The following is a 20,996-nucleotide window of genomic DNA, read 5'->3' as shown; positions in this document are numbered from 1 at the left end:
GATGGGGCATGTGTAATGTCTGGGCACTTAACAGGTTTACAGGCTAGAGTTAAGGAAGTTGCACCTAATGCTTTATTTACACACTGCCTAGCTCACAGATTAAATTTGGTATTGCAACATGGTTGTAGTATAAATGCTAAGTGCCGTATATTTTTTGCTAATCTTACTGGTGTAGCTGCTTATTTTCACAATTCTACCTCACGTACTAATGTTGTAGATAATATTGTAGGGAAAAGAATTCCTCAATTTGTTCAAACTAGATGGTCCTCTAGGTCAAAAATTTTACATACAATAGTTAATGAATGGTCTGGGTTTATAAATGTTTTTGATTTTATTAGCAAAGATCCAAAATCGACATCTGAATCCATTTGTGGTGCTATTGGTCATTTAAAAAATTTAAAAACTTTTGAATTTGCTTTTTTAGCACTGGTATTTAGTAACATATTTATATATACTGATAATTTATTTAACATACTCCAAAATAAATCATTTGATGTAGAATTTTGCTTGAGAAAAATAAATATAACATATGATCTTATAAATAAAAAAAGAAATGAGACTGAATTTTTAAAATTATTTAATCAAGCGGTTTCTCTTACAAAACCTCCAAAAACTACTAGAAATGAATCTAACATTCAATTAAATTTTAAAACATTATTTTATGAAATAATTGATAATATTCTAATGCAATTAAATACCAGATTTCAAGATACAAATAAATTACTTTTTTTACAGTTAGCTGATGTAACTAAATTTAATGAATATTCTAGTAAATTTCCTGAAAATGCTTTAAATAATTTGAAATCAACTTATTCTAATATATTTTCTAATATAAACACATTAAAAGCTGAATTGGAAGTTTTATATAGTGATATAAAATATCAAAATCTATTACACATTTATGACATGGTTAAAATTATTGAACAAGATGCATTGAAAGACATTTTACCTGAAGCTTATAAATTATTTATTCTTATTTTAACCCTACCATCAACTAGTGTATCAAATGAAAGAAGTTTCTCTTGCCTCAAAAGAATTAAAACTTGTTCTCGGAATAGTATTTCACAAGTTCGTTTAAGTTCTCTTTCAATGCTATCAATTGAAAAGTCCCTAATTCATCAACTTAAAGAAACTGAGTCGTTTTACAATGATATTATACAAATATATGCTAGTCAAAAAGATAGGAGTATAAATTTAACATACAAAACATAAATATTTTGTTTTTTTAATTAATAGTTTTACCCACAACTAAATAAGCATACTTAAAAGATCCTTTTCAGAACTAAATATACATAAAAAATCCTTTTCAGGACTAGGCATACTTAAAAAGTCCTTTTCAGGACCAGGCATACCTACTTAAAAAGTTCTTTTTAGGACTACCAAATTTTAAAATGCTCTGTTTATCAACTAGTATTTATTACATTATTTATTTACTACATAAAGTAATTATATTATTAGTATATATATTATATACAATTATAATTATTTTTGTTTTTAAATTTCATTTATTGTGAAGTTTAATTTTTTTTAAGAGGGGGGGGGATTGAAATATATATTGCCTCACCAAAAAAATACTACTAGAACCGCCACTGTGGCATTCTATGGGTTTTCACTTCATATACAGCCAATCAACCCGCTACTGACTCACTATACTACTTTTCTATTGATTATTATAATGATTAGATGCGTTTTAACCTATTTTAACTACTCAAGAGTCAAGATTAAGTATGTCAGTCGTAGCTAGAACGCAGTGATCTACACTTCAAACTCCGCAGGACAATTCAAAGCACCGAGCCGTAATCACATATCCTATACGTCGACAATAATAATTGATTCATCGTCGATTCTACATACACATTCTGAGGTGGGTCGTGGGCGATCGCATAACTATATACGCTTTAAACAATTATTTTAATATATTATAATATAATATAATACGTGTACGTCGAAATTAAAATTAACTTATCATGTTTCTTTTTCGAAATAAATAAAATAAAGATACACATACCTACTATTATAATGCTATAGGAACATGTATAGGTATGTTTCGTTGTCAAAGTATTGGACATGTTCCCTAACAAAAATGGTACTAAAACCTCTAGCAAACTGTCAGGTATAACGGTAAAAAATTTGGTGACGACACAATGAATGGCGTGGATTTGTATGCGTGTCAAAAAAAATCGGGACTTACTTTTATAGTATAGATTACAATACTAACACATATTAAGTATTAAACATTTTTGCTTGGAGAAAATATTTTTATTTTGGATTAATTTTACCACTTTGTTATGTAATTTAATTTTAAAACATTGTTGTCTTTTATTCTTTATTTATTTCATATTTATAAGCATGTAATTTTTATCAGATGGTGTAAAAATGATACATGTATGCATAATCATTGTATATATGTAATATGTATTTGTATTAGTGGGCACTTTTGTAAATATTTTTTTCGAAATTTAAAATCTACTTAAAAAATAAAGTCTTAGTTTCTAAATTTAATTTTAGATACTACTAAAAAACATATATGTACTTATGTATATATTTCTCATCTGAAGTTCAACTGTATAATTTTGATCTTCAACTATTTGTCAAAAGTGTATTTTGGCCACTAATATAACGTTTATTTGGACATCTCCCAACATTGTATGCCGCTCAAAAAAAAAAAAAAAAAGAAAACAAATAAGACACATAATATGACGAGTGCAGTACTTACGTGAAAGATCTATTGTAAACGTGTGTGATTTGTTGTTAATAATTTATTAAATCAACAGTTACACATAATGATATGATATGATATTCAGTAATTGGACAAGTATGTATTATATAGAATTTAATACATAATAGTAATGCATTATATGACCCAGAGTTTTAATAGACGAATATCGTTGCATTTAATTATTTTAATTGGCTTTTATTTTGAAATTAATGATTTCAAAAGTATAATGTTATTATTGTCCTTTATGGATATCGTTATGAAATGTATACAGTGCAATTATTGGCAATGAATAAACTATAAAGTTATTATTATAATGTAAAAACGCAAATATTCATTGTATAATAAAAATCGATTTAATCTAAAAAAAAATATGTAAATGAAATTACAACCTAGTAATATGGTTATAATATTATACTTATTACGTTATCATATAACACACTCATTAAAATATTAAATACTGTAAATTAATTTTACATTTTTTGTTGAATAATTAAAAACTCGGTTTTTAAGGGGATATAATATTATTTTAAAGAATACGTTTTTGGCAGCCAATGCGTCTACTTTCAATGATGATAATGAATTTAATGATATACTCCGTGTTACACTTCATCTTTAATTAGAAGATTTGTTGCGAATAATTCAATTTAGGTACCAGTTTATTTGTCAACGATTGAATGTTTGTGTTTTAATAAATCGAAAGTAAAACAAAACAATAAAATTGATTCGGTCCCCGTTTAAAGCGAGCATTAGAGTTAACAATATTGTTTGTACATAATATAATAATATGACATTCGTGATGGACTTTCCTTTGTGTATTATAATTTATATTATATAATTAATTGTCTAGTTACGCGCCTCACGCTCGGGTGCAGTTATCGGCAGGTACACGAATCAATAAACGTAATGGAATATGCGCTTCGTCGTCGCGTTCGTGTGTATAGCAAATATACCTATATATATATGTGTACCTATATATGTATAGTACACCTACGTAATATTACATTTTTTAGTAGTACAGCGATGGCGTTGTACTGCAGTAACGATAATGTACCTATAGGGGTGTGTATCGTGTACAATACCGTTCGGGGTGGCGTAATTTTTTTATTATTATTATCTGTATAGGTTAGACATATACGCACATGTATACTTGCTTTATTATTATATATGTATCCGCGTATACCCTCACGATAATAAAGTGTACACAATATATATATCAAATATAATATGTATGTGTATAATACGAGCGTGTGTATTATTCTTACATATTATCAGTATTAAATTCGTCGCATGTGGCCTTTTTATGTAGGGTACGACTACGGCGTATTAGCGTGTGCAACCCGCGTACACTGCAGACGGGGAGGATTAAATTTTATTCGGTTCAGAAGCGATATCGCCAGTGCGTGTGTGTGTGTGTGTGTGTGTGTGTACAAAAAGCGTTTCCACACTTGGCCGGCGCACTGCACACGGCCATAGTTTACGTGTGTGTACTGTAAAGAGGTAGAATATAAAATGTATAATATATGTTACGATTTTTTGGGTATGCGATGCGCGGGGGTGGAGGACGACCGCAAAACTAACGGGCGTGCGATTATATATATACCCATATATTGTTGCGTACCTATATGTATAATACGAAAAGGGTCTATATTATTATTATATTAAACGTTTACGTAGGGACGGTGATTTTCGTTAAAAAAATGCAGCGACGACGACAATGAGCTGGCGAGGGCGAAAATAACACGTCGTCGCCGCCTTGATCCCCTGTGGAATTTCATCGTGTACTTAATAATAATAATAATAATAGTATGATGTGCCTTGTTGTGCGTGCGTACAACACCGTATAATACGCGTATATAGGTACGTGGCGAAGAGAGAAAAACGTCGGAGACCACCGCGGTAGTTGTCTATATACCGCGGTATACGCTGTATTATATTAAATATTATAAAGGTGATTCGGACGTCATTTCGAGTGGCCATTATGTTATTTCATTATGTTTCACCATATATTGTCACCTGCTGCCGCCGTCGCCACTGCAGCAGAATGGCTCCCCCCCCCTGGCGATAAAATTCAAATTTGACCCATCGCCGCCACCGTCTCGTAACACTGTCGTCACCACTCGTAGGATTTAAGGCACACACACACACACATATATACCCGAGCGTGTGTGTGTGCAGGAGCGCGCGCGCACATCTCTGCAGCCTCCGGTCCAGGGACCTCCGAAACGAAAGTTCACACGGCCGCAATCAGCTGCGCGTACATTCTTATTATGTGCCCGCGCATACGTATTGGTTAGGCACTCGATGTCAATCATATTTTATTTCATTTCAACACATACGTACCTATATATAGTTATTATAATATGTGCCTTTTATACCAGAAAATATTTCTACCCGGGCGGTTATCAGTCTATAGATATAATTGCTATTATATTACCTATATATTGTTATACGTTTTTTTTATATTACATACACACTACTTATTATGCTCTATGCGTTTGTAATATTAAACAAGAATACGTATAATACTGATATTATTTGAAAAATAATAATTTTCAGTCCTGATTTCGAAGTGTATCGTACATTTGTGAAGTATAAATCCTTACTGACTTATTGAGTACCTATCTACTATCTATAGTTATTATAATTAACGACACAAGTTATACAGCTAGATACTATTATTTTTATATAGTTAGGTAATAATATTGTTCAAATGAATACTTAAGAGTAAAGGAGATATAATGTATATCGGTATGTTTCATTATCGTATTGTCGATTCAATTTGTAATGCACTCGCGGTATAAAGACGTGCAGTATAATGTAAATCATGGCATGACGTACGCATTGGAATTACGAAATATAAATTTGATAGGTAATTATTATTAATTTGAAATAAACACTGTTCGTTTGTGGAGAAATATTTTCTACGATATTATTATGTGTGTATATAATATATAGGTATACATTAAAAGACGTATTTTTGCATTGTGTTGCAAGCATAATATATACACTAATAATGCGTTATTATTATATTATTATAATACAATTGCATTATATATATATACTCGGCGAGCGTACACATTATTATAGGTATGATATTATAATGTAATATATTACGAAAAAAAAAAAGAAAAAGAAGATATATTTAACAATACGCGTAAAATTGCCGTTGTTCGGGACAAAAAAAAAAAAAACCCCGAAAAAACAACAATTATTCTTTCAAATCGTTTTTGCGGTATCGTATATACAGCACACATAATACAAATATAATACACTCTTCTGTATAATGATAATGAAGTGGAAGGGAAAAAAAATGGCATATCGGCGGCGTATAAGGTGCGTATTATGTCCGATTGAAATAACAAACCGGCCATTAGATTAATGCGGCGGAGCTAAGTACACACGACAGCCGTCGTCGAAGCCGGAGGGGGCCGAGGGGGACGGCGAATTTATATTGGTATACTCACACACGCGCGTACGCGAGCGCAAACAATGAAAACATCATCCCCCGGAGCGTATATAGTGCGTATATAATAATAATCTTTACGTATATTTTTAAACGGCCAATTTCACAGGCGTCAAAGCAAATAAAATGGTAACCGATCTCATATGTGTACACGGCCCCTTTTCTCGTGCACAGCACACGCATCATGTGTATCGTAACCGTATACTATAATATTTATAATATTATTATGTGTTTGTATTATTGGTACACGATGCGTCTTATTATTATTATTATGGTATGTAAGAGGTAGCTGTGGTTACACGGGGGACATCGTATTATACCTAGGTATACGTTTATCCGGTTACAATTATTATTATTTAAATATTGCAGTAATTGTATATAATATACGCGTGAGTATTGTATAATATGTTATAACGTGCTGTACCTACGACTAAAGCTTGTGGAAAATTATTTTTTATTTTTTTTTCAATTATTGCGAAATACGAATAAAATATTAGTAGGTATGCAGTTAATTCTATAATACATGTAATAGGTATCTACGTACAATTAAGAACGTTTTAAATTTAGTTTATCATTAATTTTAATAATATTATAATATATATATGTCACGTATGATGGACTTAACGTATATGACTGTAAATTATAATATCGTAAATAATGTACAATTATACGTGTATGGTATGTGTATAATATATATTATCTGGGACCTGGGTGACTAGCAAGAATCGCCAGCTGCAGAATAAAATTAAAAACATGTAGGTACAGTATAGCCAAGATCAAAAAATTAGGTTCTCAAGTAATTGTGTACAAAAATAAATTTCACATATGAATTACATATTAAATGAGTACAATTTAAAACAAGATATTAGTTAAATTAATTTTTTGCCAATGTATCATACACACAAATATTGTATCTGTAGAAGTCAATATAGGAAAATCGGCCTAGTTGAAATGTTTGTCACATATTTATGTAAAATATGAAAAACAAATTATTATTATTATGTCCATATTTATAAGTAAGAGCAGAATACCAATAGTCGGATGTAGCATATAACTTTATAGCATTATCATTTATGTATAAATAAGTTAATATTTATTAATATATTCATAATACCATAATATATTATTCATGTATTATACAGTAAGTATATACATTATACAATACTATGGACCTAATTTCTATGCTATTATCTTCCACGGGTATATGGACTCGGTACCTATATAAATATAATCTGCATATATATTATGTACGGTTAAAGTTTAGCCCGCGCACTTTCGCTGGACAAAAGGTAACACTTATATCGAGTTAGGATGTATATATTAATGTATTATGTATATTATTAAGGAGCAGTGAATACCGGGCCTACGAGGTGTATATTTATTATTATAATATATATAGACGATCAAACGTGTGCGCAGATATAATATAATACTATCGTATACTCTCGTGTGCACAACATTCCTATATATATATACGTACAACGAACATACACACATACACGAATGTTGAATACGTAATTATAAACCAATAGTTGTGGATCAGGAAATCGTTTTCAAACATAACATTATGGTATAAGTATCTGCACGATCATCATGTGGGTTAAAGATCTTGACCATATTTCGAGAGACCGGAAATATCGTATTCAATTTCAGTCTGCGGTTTGACTGTGATGTGTACAAATGTATATAATATATACTGTACAGTACTACACACAAACGGGGTATAACACTGTAATACATCAAATATTCAAATCATTGCTTATACGCGACGGATAAATACAATTATCTGTAATTGTTGTATTGACATATTAGAGCAATCGACATCAAATTATTATATAGAAGTTGAACCTTAAAATCAAACTACAAAAAATTAAAAATCAAAACATTTAGGTGCATATAGTTACGAGTTGAAACAAAACTGATCCTATTTGCTATTTTTTTATAGAAAATTAACTTTTCAAAATAGATGTATAATACTATCATTTTCGCCAAATATCATAGTAATTATTAATGAATTCATTACAAACCAAAATGTAATTTATGTAAGTATATGTACCTATATAATATTATAATTAGTAATTATTACAATATTTAAAGATAACATTTCTTTTACTCAGTTGAGTTATTATTTTTTTTTTAAGTCTTCAAAACGAAAGTGTAAAAATAAAAAATACTTTCTTTTCGACTTTGTTGTTTTAATTCACTAAAAGCTGCAGGCGGCCAAAATATTTACCGTAAAACGTAGAAATAAGAATTTCCTTTTTGCGAGTGTAAAAAAAAAAACCATTAATGCGTGTATAGCGCTGCTGCAGGTCATGTATAATCGAATACAAATATATTATATAAAAATTCGTGTAATAAATAATTTTATATTATAAAATGCGTATATTTTTGGTACGGACGACTTGGCTTTTTGTCGTCGAGTGTACAGGTATATTATTATTATATTATCGTATATGTAGGTACACATCACGGTCTCTATATATATACGCGTGCACGTCGCGTCATCGAGCGATTTTCGATATTTTTCTGGCGACAGAACGAAGAGAGAGAGAGAGAGAGAAGGAACGGAGTGAGAAAAAAAAACCAAAGCTTGTCGGACAAATATCGTCTCGTTAGGGTGGAGAGCGACGTCGCGTCTAAAGCCACCGGAGACCATTAATCATTGCCGCGTACTTACACGCGTTACGTATATATATATATATATACATCTACGTATATAAGTGTAATAATACACGCGCGCCCGGTGGAAACAATAATTTGTCGACGCGTATAAACGATAGGTTAGGGCCGCCGTCGCAGGGTGAGGTGTTGAAACGCGCGGTCGACTTGACGGACGGCCGCAGTTGCGTTAAATCAAGACGACGCATTGTTTTTTTTCTAATACGGTTAACTAGGCCCCTTTTCGCCCGGGAAAATTTTTTGAAAAGAAAAACGCTAAATTTAGTCGTCGTCCCCGCACTGCCCCGCGAGTATATTTCTCTCGCACTCGCCTCCGCCGCCGCCGCCGCCTTATATTGTAACCGCTTGTAAATCCATTTGTCGTTGCCGCCGCTCGCCCGCGGGACCACAGCCGCCGCAAGTGGTTCACACGCGTCCCCGCGACCCACACACAGATGCTCAAACATCTATCTCTCTGTATATATATTATATTATATTCGTTTATAAATTCACTCGTATACACACACGTATATATATATATATATTATATTATATTGTGGGTGTGTGTGGGTGTGTGGGTGTGTGTGTGTGTGTGAGTACTTACTTTTGTTTCTGGCGGTGCCGTTTTCCCGTGGCCAAAACTTTTGCGATGCAACACAAACAAACAGACGAGAGGTTATTAATTGCTTAGGAGCGCTTTTGTTGTCTTTGAAAACATTTTCCGCGAGACGAATGGCAGGGCGAACGGTATATCCCATACAGCGCATCCACCGCCATCACAACCACTGCTGCAATACCTCCTCCAGACCGGCGTCGGGTTTTTGTCCTCTTTTATTTTTTTCATCCCGTCCGTCGTATGTATATACGTATATATTCTCTTTTTCCAGTTTTCTCTTTCGTATTATTCGCTTTGTACTGCAGACATCCCTTATTTTTGCGCGACACAGCCACCCCACCTACCTCTCGGCGATGACCCGGCCGTATTTCGAAATACGGCGGCAGCCATGACGATGGAATAAGACAAAACCCAATGATATATAATATATGCGCCATACAATATATATTCCCTCCTCTCGTCTCGCCAATACAATATACCCCTTCACCGTTGTCTACTTCGTGTGGTTCAACGGCAGTAATGATAACAACCAAACTCACCGCATTAATTTAAGTATAAATGTATAGTGTACAACTATTTATAGTGTATTGCAGTATATCGTTTAAAATATAATATTGTGACTGTAAATAATAATTATATTATCTATATAATGGTTTCAATGTCGTTAAAAAACGACAATTTCCAAATGATATTAAAGACTGTTATTCATATCATTATTTTAAATTCACGTTTTAAATCATATTTTTTTGTACTTATTAATTTACAATTAGTTATCATATTTTTGTTTAATAGTTTAATAATAATAATGATTTATAAAATGAGTCAATAATTTCAAGTTTATCATATATTTATCAGGATGGTTCTACGTCTTTAAAGATGTACCTTATATGTATTAATACTTCATATGATCTATAATACTTACTTATCAAAATTTAAAGATCCAACTAACGCATAGATTAAACTTAAATATTATTTAACTAATAATTATTAAACAATACCGAGTACCAACATAAGATACGATATACTTTTGCTTACATATAACAGCGATATAATATCGAAATAACAAATAATTTTTCGTATTCGATATTCTCTCAACACGTAGTCGTATATATTATTTTATAGGCGAATTAGTTACATACGAATAAGGAAGTCGTTATAAATACGCAGCTGTAGAGCTGTCTTGTATTTTTTTTCAGATCGTTTAAATGGATTGTAATTGTAATAAATAATTTTTTTTTTGAACGATTTTACGATTCGAAGTACTTAGTTTCTTTTAGTTAATTATATCGGACGTTACGCGTTGAAAAAAATCTTCGTCCATGTGCACAGTATCATTGTGCTTGTAGTATAAAAATATTTAGGAACGATTACATTTTTCGAGAAGGTTCGTTGGTATTTCATGAATATTATAATAGATTGTTTGGCATCCGCAGAACGCCGCAGCAGTCCGCCGTGTATTCGCGATTTAAACGCCGCGCCGCCGGGATCATTATCGCTATTATTGTTATACTTTGTAAAAAAATGTCTGTGCGCATATTATATTATTTGAAAATTATTTCGTACGAAAAGTCACCGTTAAACAATTTAACGAATTTCAAAGACGATTGCAGTACACACGATATTTACAAACGCAGTCTCTTCGGCCGCACAGTGAAATCGCATATTATACATATTATTATATAGGCGTCACCGCCGCAGCGTCTTTCCGATGAAATATTATAATTACGTTCGAATGTTTGTTTTGCGCGACGGCTCCGCAGCAATATAATCGTACACGGTTTTTAAACGTTCAAAACGATTTATTAATCACACACGCTATTATATATATGTATATATACGCTTAATGCTTGCGTATATCATACAGTATCACTGCAACGTGTCGTGTATATGGACCACGCCAATCTCGTATTATTATCGGATATATATATATATGTGCCTGTACGTATTGTATACAAAAAGACGGAACACGCGCGCGTCTGTATCTCGTTATTTATACCGAACGTACGTCCGCGGCCGGATTAGAGACGAGAGACTTTGACAATTTATTCGTCTGCGCGCCGGGCGTTCGCGCGAAAGAAAAACAAAACCGAAAACCGTATAGTTCCCCATTAATTATCCCCCGGGCTAGCGTCAGTATGCTACTGTTGTACTACGTCATGTTCTAGTGCACTGTACAGCAGCAGTGGGTTTAATAAGCGAGTGTGGGTCTGCTCTCGGGACCTGACAGTCGAGACGTACAACAATAATATAATAGTGTGCAGCGCTCGTGACATAATAATGTACCTATACATATATATATATATTTGTATATATTTATAATATGATATATCCGTATAATGCGCTGCACGGGCGGAGATGAGCTTTACAGATCACAGGGGGGTGTGTGTGTATTATTGTTTTGGCGCACTGGGTCGAACGCCGTTTTTGCCGCGGCGAACGCTATTATATAGACCAAAAACCTCGCCCGCGAGTCCCCGATATTTTTCGTCGTTGTTCGCGTGGCGCCAAATCGATTAGTTTTTATCGAAAAAGTAAACAACGAGCGTATTTCCAGTCGAATCGTGCGGTGTACAGAAATAAAAAAGCCGGCGATGATGAAAACGAGGGCGATGAACTGTACAAGAGGAAATGGAAAAAAAGATGCAAAACTTTACTTTAAAGGAGAATTCAAAACTTTTAAGTCCTTATAATATTATTATATACCTTACCTACCTTAAAATAAAATAAATAAATTTTAACTTTTGCAGATAACTTTAATCAGGGATAAAATACGTCATTAATAATTTGAGGTAATTATTTTTTTGTTTGTTTTTTTTTTTAATATTTGTGCCATAAATAGAACAAAAAGTTTGATGAATATCTATTGCATCAATAATTTTATGTTAGATTACCTATATAGGTAGGTACTATACATAATTGTATAAAATGCATATAATTTATGTATTTTGTATTGAATACTTTATAAACGCGAAAACGTTTTTATCAAATTAATAATTATTTGATAAAATAAATTTCATTTTAAATAGGGTTTTTTAAAAATCATAAGATGTTTTTTTTAAATGTATTATATCCACGCGCATAAATGCATAATAATAAATTTAATATTAAGTTTAATTATAAATATAAATGTAATTTGATTTCTATATTTATGATATTTTAATAACTGCGGGGATTTAAATTTTAAACGTAAAATAAATTTGAAATAGGCGTAAGTTTTCCGTTTAAGCTACTTGCTATACCTAGTATATGTATACATAGGACAAACCACAAACTCTCATATATCATACTATTATTATAACGTAATTGTCGGTCGATCTATAAACATAAATTACACGTACATAATATATATGACCCGTTATAGCCTAAAGGTGGCTAATATTATTGTTTATATATCTCTAAGGCAGTGGCGTTGTTTGATGTATTAAAAATATGATCGATATACGCACACGCACACTAACATCACACATTTTATATATATATATAGATGTACCGTTTTGACTTTTGGTGATACATATTATAATATATAGTGCGAAAAACTCGCTGACAGCCTTCCGCGATCGTTTCTTTTTGATCCGAACAGGCGGCGGCCCGGCATAGCCGCGTTGTGGCGGTGACAGCGGCGGCGGCGTTTTAAATTTATACCGACGGGACACATCTGGCTGCAGTAGCCGTGGACCATCGGAAACACGACGACGGATTTATTTCCATTCGGGTTTGATGATGATGATGATGATAATAATATAATATTCGACCGGACGTATATTGTGCGTAGACCAGAAATAGCCGCGACGAACAGAACTCGTATTATAATAACCACCAAGCTCGATTAAATTGACGTTGTTGTAATATTATCGCTCACAATCGTAGAATCGATTATTATTGATATTCGATGACTGTGGTGCGATTGTTTATTGTGTTCGGTCCGGAGAATTCAACGTGTTTTTTGCACGTTGCGCCGTGATACCGCTACATCCCGTACACTGCTGCAGAACGCCCCCACACCGAGTAGTGAGCTATAGGTATTTCTAGATCATTGGTTATAGGTTAGGTTTAACATCGAATAGACGTATAGGTTTTGTCTAAACAAAAAACCACGAAATTGTACACAATGCAATATGATATATTTATATTATATTTATAATATTATATTATAATCAAACGTGAAATCGCATAATAATTCCTTTTACATGTATATATATACAGATTTACTGGTTTACATAATAATATTATATTATAGCAAGTTATTTACATATATTATTTTGATTAAAATCGTTGTACTAAAAAAGTCGACGAGTAATATAAAATACAATAAAATATTATAAATATATATGCGCGTACAATATTATATATACGCAGACGCGCGCGTGTTACAACAGGTGTACAATATTATATACCGATATGGGTACATATATTATGATCATTATATAAATATATACGTAGGTACAACTGACTACCGGCATTATACCACGAACGAATTTTACATTAAAAAATAGCTTGCGTTTAATAATTTTTTTTTTTTAATTTAATATATAAAAAAAAAAAAATTGGACTTGTTGCAAAACTGTTTATTTTTATACTCCATATACTCCACGACCTTCCCCCATTATAATGTGTAAAGATCTCGTTTATCCTACTTGTTAATTGATTTTTCTTATTTTTATATATCTTATATAGCCGCAAAACATCTATAAACGTTATTATTTTTTTAAATAATACCCATTTAAGTTTCATTAAGTATAAGTTCAGAACACTTTTAATTATTAAAAAATTTAAAACTTTCGTTAATTTTATAGCGATTTGCACATCTGTGTAATTAATCTCATTTTTTATCGATTCTACTTTCATGCAGTTGTGCTTAAAACAAAATATGGATTAACTGTTTGTATAAATTGTTAATTATCACCGTGTTATAAAATGATATTAATTGATGTAAAGCTCGTTCGAGGTATATACTAACAGAGAGCTACGACGCAAACGTATCAATAATAATTTTATAGGCTATTTACATAATATATACATAGTTTCCGATTTTACATTATAAGAATAATAACTAAAGCAAATATATAGGTACAGTTTTTTTCGTAGTTATATATATACAATATTGAGCTACACGTTGTTCAATGAAGAGAAAAATAAAATAATAAGAGTCGAGCGAGATCGTGTCAGATGAGCATCATATAGCAGCAGTTAGTGGATAACGATGATATAATAATGATAAAACGATTAAAATATTCGATGAAGTGAAAAACGTATTTGGAAACTAATTTGAAATTTACGTAAATTATTATGCATTACAATATCTTATTGATCGGGAGGGTAGACACTAATTTTAAACGATTAAGTTAATAAAATTCTCACGGATAATACTATTTCACGCATTATCGTTGGTGTTATTTAATAATATTATATATGTATATTACGTATTTTAAATGGCCACAGTGTCCGCTACAAATTATTGATAAAAGCACGAGCATATCGTAGGGGCGAATTCAGAACGATAAACCAAAACCATGTCATTCGGATAACCCACAACATGTGTATCACAACTAAATGATTATCGCATAATATAGTTACACTTAACTTAGCAGCTCGTGTACGTAGTTGAACGAACGTTTGAAATATTTTCGAACTTCGTCGAAAAGATTTAAGGAAATTTCTGCCATCGTCTTTGCCTCGCTAGTAATACTGTATTATAGTAACTACGCGTTGTGCCCGTGACGATTCGTATACGACGTACTACGGCGATATGATTGTAATTCGTAAGTATATATTGTTATATACATACATTTTATGGTGATGTCATGGCTTTATGAGGTAATAAAATATTATCATTATCAATATGATTTTACCCCGCGATACATATGTTATCACGCGTTTGCGTTGATGCGTACCTAAACAATAATAATAATATACGATAGGTATAATATGATAATAAATGCAAATCACATTTAAAAGAGTTATCCGATAAAATATTTAGAATTTTTTACCTATTGTACCCCCGTGCGATTTACGTGAAATATCGTTATTCTATTATAGCAAACAACGTATATAGCGAAGATGACGTAAGTGTACAAACGATAAACGCACTACTCATTACAATGTGTGAAATTTTTATTATTGGCGAGAAAGCCAAATAAAAAAAATGTAGAGTAAAACAATTAACTAAAATTAATAATATCTTTTTAAATATTTTAATTTCGTTTTTTATCATTACAGTTAGAAGTTAGACGTGATTTTACCAGAGATACTTTATATAGAATGGGACGTTATACCGGCTTTTATAGTATCACTGCGATATAAAAATAAGGATACATTTTTTTTTTTTTTTGTTCAATATCGTGTAACTCGATTACGTCTCTTTTTAATCGATCGTTCGACTCGAGCATTGAATAATACAATTCTAGTACAGCGTAAGTGCCTTATATAATACTATATATATATGTATATACATCACGATGGCCCACCGAATTTTCCCGGTGGTCGTGATGTGACTATAACACAGGAAAGCGGGAAATCACGGTGGGACACATTTAGTATACTGTAATTCATATGAGCTATAGTAAAAACTTAATACCTATATTCTATTATTATAATTTTATATACATACATATATAATAATATACTCGCGCGATCGTACTCTTTAAACGTGTACAATAATAATAATAATAATCGAATCTTCGCGGGGCGTTTAATGTATATAAATCGTAAGAATAAAAAAAAAAAATGACAAATAATAATAATATATAATATGTTTATAAAACAAACATTGACAGCACACACACACACACACACACACATCACACTTCACACATCACACACCCACCTACACTCACACATAATATACACAGAAATGGGCGTCGGACTTGTGAGCCACCGCGATAGATACGCGCACGACCGTCCGTCCGTCCGTCACCTGATAAGCCTAGTCGGCGGACGCGTTTTCCGAGGAGTGACAGCCGGCAGCATGTGGTTCGTGTCTCGATTTGGTGAATTTTTTTTCTCTCGTCTCCATCTCTTCCTGCAGCGGCACGATCGTCTCGGTCGCGGCGCGCGACGCGTTTTTCTGGCTTCTCACGCGGACGAGTACAATTTGTTCGTCTGACAGCAGCGGTAGCAGTAGCTCGTCCTTCCCCGTCGTAGTCGTCGTCCTGTACAGAAGCAACACAATATATATTTATATATATATATACATTATACATATACAGACGAACCGTAAAGAGAATATAAAAAACAACACATATGTCAACACTCTATTGGGGACTAATATATAATAATACGCCGCCGCCGCCGCCGACTACTTATTCCCGTGTTTAATAATAATAATATATATATAATATATATATATATATATACAGACGAACCTTAAAGAGAATATAAAAAACAACACATATGTCAACACTCTATTGGGGACTAATATATAATAATACGCCGCCGCCGCCGCCGACTACTTATTCCCGTGTTTAATAATAATAATAATATATATAATATTTTCCGCGCGCGACTCGTGACAAGGTGGGTTATTAACAGTACTACTGATGCTGTTCACATGTGACGAGGGTTCGATTGCGGTTTTATGCGCGTTATATAGAAACGGACGACTATATGTATAGGGAGTAGGGGACCCGACAAGACGATCTTCTATCGTGAGGATGTAATAATAATAATAGTAAAAAATATTAATTGCAGCGATTGAAACAATACACGTGTAAACCATCATAAGATACAATACAATAATAATAACGATCATCGTTTGATACATATATATTCTGGTTAATATACCTATATAGTTAATTTTCCGTCGTACTCGGGCTGTTGACGTTTTAATAGCTCGTTTTAGTTACGTTTATAGAAAATAAATGAACTTATATGTTTGTATAAATATTGAATTACATTGTTTGAAAAACTTTATCAAGATAAAATAGTAAGTCTTTGCTTAGTTAGCAAACGAGTAAAAAAAAAATTAAACGTTATAATATTTTTTTTAATATTTGTTTAAAGTCAAGGATTGAACAATAATAATGGCTTACAGTTTTTATAATAAATAATAATCAGATATGTCTGAAAAAAAGTTACCCTAAAATAAAAAGTTTAACTTAATTCCTTAAAAAAAAACTTTCGCTGAATTAAAAATTAACATTTTTTAATAAATAGGGTACAGTTCATTTTTAATTTATTCAATAAACGTGCTTACGCAAAGTTACATTTTGATTGTTACATAATTACTTCACATGCATTTGAAAATATATTAATTTCGAATAAAATATACGTTAGGGTATGTTTAGGTATACATTTCTGCAGTTATGAACTTTTGGTTTTTTGAAAATGCATTTACAATATTTTCAAATAAAAAATAACTAAAAATATTGATATTTTATTGTAATACCTGTTGCTACAATGCACGAAAGATTAAAAAGTGGATAGAAGAATTAGATATACATTTATTCATTTATAAAAATATGAAATCAAAACTTATAATTTTTTGTACGTAGTTAAGATTATTAGTATTAATATCGGTGAGTCTATAATATTGGCTTATAGTCACATAGATAAATCGTAGTATAGGATATCTGAATCATAATTAATTGTCTTAATCACTGTCACAATATCTGCAGTACCTAATTTATTTATATTATTCATAATAAGGATAGGAATTATACTTATAATAGCAGATGACATATTATATCGTCTTATCACAATCGTTTCTGATTTGGCTTTCACGAGTCACAGCGAATATTTGGTTTTCACAGCAGAAAAGTATAATATAACAATATATTATATTATATACATTGCGTATTTAGGCATTTATTAATTATTTAATGTGTATAGATCAATAGACAATAATGAAAGTACATGTATATAATATATATAATATATAGATACAAATATCTTCAATATCGCGTGATAATGATACATTTAGATAATATATACATAATAGTTCATTAATTGAATTTACCCGCGATCTTTAGATTTATATTATAATATAGTAAAACGTTTTAAGTGCTCCGTAGTCTAAATATTATGAATGTACCTATTTATATTTGTTTTCAATTGAACAATCGAATGGAAAATCGTGATAAACCGCTCGCTGCTATTGTACAATGGTATTTAATCTAAAGTGCCTTATTATTATAGTATAATCACAGTTGATTCACGTGTGAGCTAACGCTTAGGTATCCGTCACACATAATATAATAAAGCATTTGATTAGTTACGCGTTCATCAATGAGATGACTCAGAAGAATAAGAATTTATAAACTATACAGGCACGGGGTGCATTTTTTACCTGCTTTTGTAGTAACGGGCTTAATTAATAATTATTATACGCAATAATTTTATACTATGCAATTATTTTTGTAGTTAATAACTGTGATTTCCGCGTTATGAAATGTGCATGTTGCAGAATTTATTCATTGTAAAATGAGAATACTTATAAAAACAGAAAAAAATAATACTGAAACATAAAAAAAATCGAACGGAATTTATGTTATGTATTTCAGTATATCTGTCATAGCAGGTATTATAATGAATTATATTTGTCGTTTTCGGGGAGGAAAAAAACATATAAATAATTGAATATTGACCCCAGTCGTTATTTTCGATATTAAAATAATAATATATTAGGTATATAGGAATCGGAACTCACGTTATAGTTGTGACGAAAACTTGACGGATGAATTACCGTCGTGCGGTTGTTGCTGCTGCTGTTGCTGTTGCTGCTGCTGTTGTTGTTGCTGCTGTTGCTGTTGCTGCAGTTGATAGTAATTGTGTAGCTGCGTGTGGGTGCCAGGAGTGGAGTGATGCGAGTTGCGGAACCCACATCCGGCCGCCGTGGCCGCGGCCACCGGGTTGGGTACGACGGCGTCGAAAAAGTCTGACGGGTCGGCGCTATACCAGCCGGGCGGCCGGTGGTGGCCGGCCGCGGCCGCAGCGGCAGCGGCCACGTACTGATGATGGTGCGAGGCGAACTCGTCGCCGTGGTTGTGATGGTGATCGCCAGTGGCGGCCGCGGCTGCTGCGGCGGCGGCCGCCACGGTCGGAGTGGTCATGTACCTGTGATGGTGATGGTGCAGGTGATTGCCCGTGGCGGCCGACGGCGAATCGTCCTGATGATCGTTGTCGTACTGCAGGTGATGGTGATGCTGATGGTACGCCGGGGGCGGCGGTGGCGGTGCCGAGGAAGCGGGGCCACCGGGAGTCTGCGGCGCGGCCGGGTCACCGCCGTTCGCCGACTGATGCGGCGTGGACGGCGGCTGTACGCCCGGCTCTTTTTTCGGCTGCTTGTTGCAGTCGACGTGCATCAGTTCCTTGACGCCGGCACCGCCACCGCCGCCGCCGTGCAACAGCAGCTTGCACTGTTCCTCGGTGACCTTCTTGAGCATGAGCTCCTGCTGCCGCTTGATGGCCTCCTCCTTCTCCTTGAGCGCGTCCTTCTTCTTGAACCGTCTGCGGCGCCGCAGGTACGACCCGTTGTCGAACATGTTGTACGAGTCCGGGTCCAGCGTCCAATAGCTGCCCTTGCCCGGTTTCTTGTCGTCGCGCGGCTGCTTGACGAAACACTCGTTCAGGCTCAGGTTGTGCCGGATCGAGTTCTGCCAGCCCTGCTTGTTCTCCCGGTAGTACGGGAACCGCTCCATGATGAACTGGTAGATACCGTTGAGCGTGCACCGTTTGTCCGACGCGTTCTGTATGGCCATCGCTATCAGGGCGATGTACGAGTAGGGCGGCTTGACCATGTCCTTGGCCGCGGCCGCGGCCGCCGACACCACGTGATGGTGGTGATGGTGGTGCGACGCCTGGTAACCGGCCGCCGGGTTGTAACCGTACCGGGCGTACTGTTCGTACGCGCCCGGATACGCGGCCGGGTTGGACGTGCCCGGGTACATGCCGGTCCGGTAGTACGCGTTTTGGTCGCCGAACAGCGTGTGCATGACGACGGTAAATGGGTATTTTATACGCGATCGTATCCACTCGCGACGGGGGAAAAAAAAAATTATTATTATATATTTTATATTTCGAACGACAAAAGAGTGGTTTTTTGTAAAAAAAAAAATATATATATATTATTGTTATTATTATTATTCCGCGAACTCGATCGCGATTATACACGTATATAATATATCGATCGATAGGTGTGTTTGTGCGCGCGTGTATACATGTATATAAAACACGGGTCGTCCGTACTAGAGGAACACGCGAGACGCGACGGCCTTTCCGCGGAAATGTTTGCAATGAAAACAATACTACGCAACGACAACAAACCCGCGCGCGCGCGGACTGACTGTGCACCGCCGCGCAAACGAAAACAACCCGAAAAAATTATTACACTGTCGCCGGCGCACGCACCACCACCGTCACAGCTCGGTCGCCAGTCGCCGGCCGTCATCACGCCCGCACGCCGCCGAGTGCGTACGGCGCGCGGTCGGCCGCCACCCCCGGACGTCCGGACGTCGGCCTCCGGTTGGCCGGGCCGCGGCACGCCCACCGGCCAACCGGGCGGTCTCCTACCCCGCGCGCGCCGGACGCTGCCGAGTAGCCGC

At 34.3% G+C, this 20,996-nt stretch overlaps 1 protein-coding gene across 1 annotated transcript; it reads right to left on the bottom strand.

Annotated features, from left to right (window-relative positions):
* Positions 1–13,551: 13,551 nt before the first annotated feature.
* Positions 13,552–20,838, bottom strand: LOC126548945 (fork head domain-containing protein crocodile-like). The gene is made up of 2 exons (XM_050197063.1): positions 19,103–20,838; positions 13,552–16,607 (listed from the first exon to the last, which is right to left on the bottom strand). The coding sequence occupies exon 1, from the start codon at positions 20,385–20,387 to the stop codon at positions 19,104–19,106; it is 1,284 nt and encodes a 427-aa protein (XP_050053020.1). The 5' UTR covers positions 20,388–20,838; the 3' UTR covers positions 13,552–16,607; position 19,103.
* Positions 20,839–20,996: the final 158 nt, after the last annotated feature.

Source organism: Aphis gossypii, chromosome 1 (genome assembly GCF_020184175.1).
Source record: "Aphis gossypii isolate Hap1 chromosome 1, ASM2018417v2, whole genome shotgun sequence".
NCBI classification, from domain to species: domain Eukaryota; kingdom Metazoa; phylum Arthropoda; class Insecta; order Hemiptera; family Aphididae; genus Aphis; species Aphis gossypii.
Note: the sequence above shows the minus strand (reverse complement) of the source record. Positions and strands in the feature narration are given on the sequence as shown.

Coding starts and splice junctions, on each gene's coding strand:
- LOC126548945 (XM_050197063.1), bottom strand. CDS start 20,387: ATGCACACGCTGTTCGGCGACCAAAACGCGTACTACCGGACCGGCATG.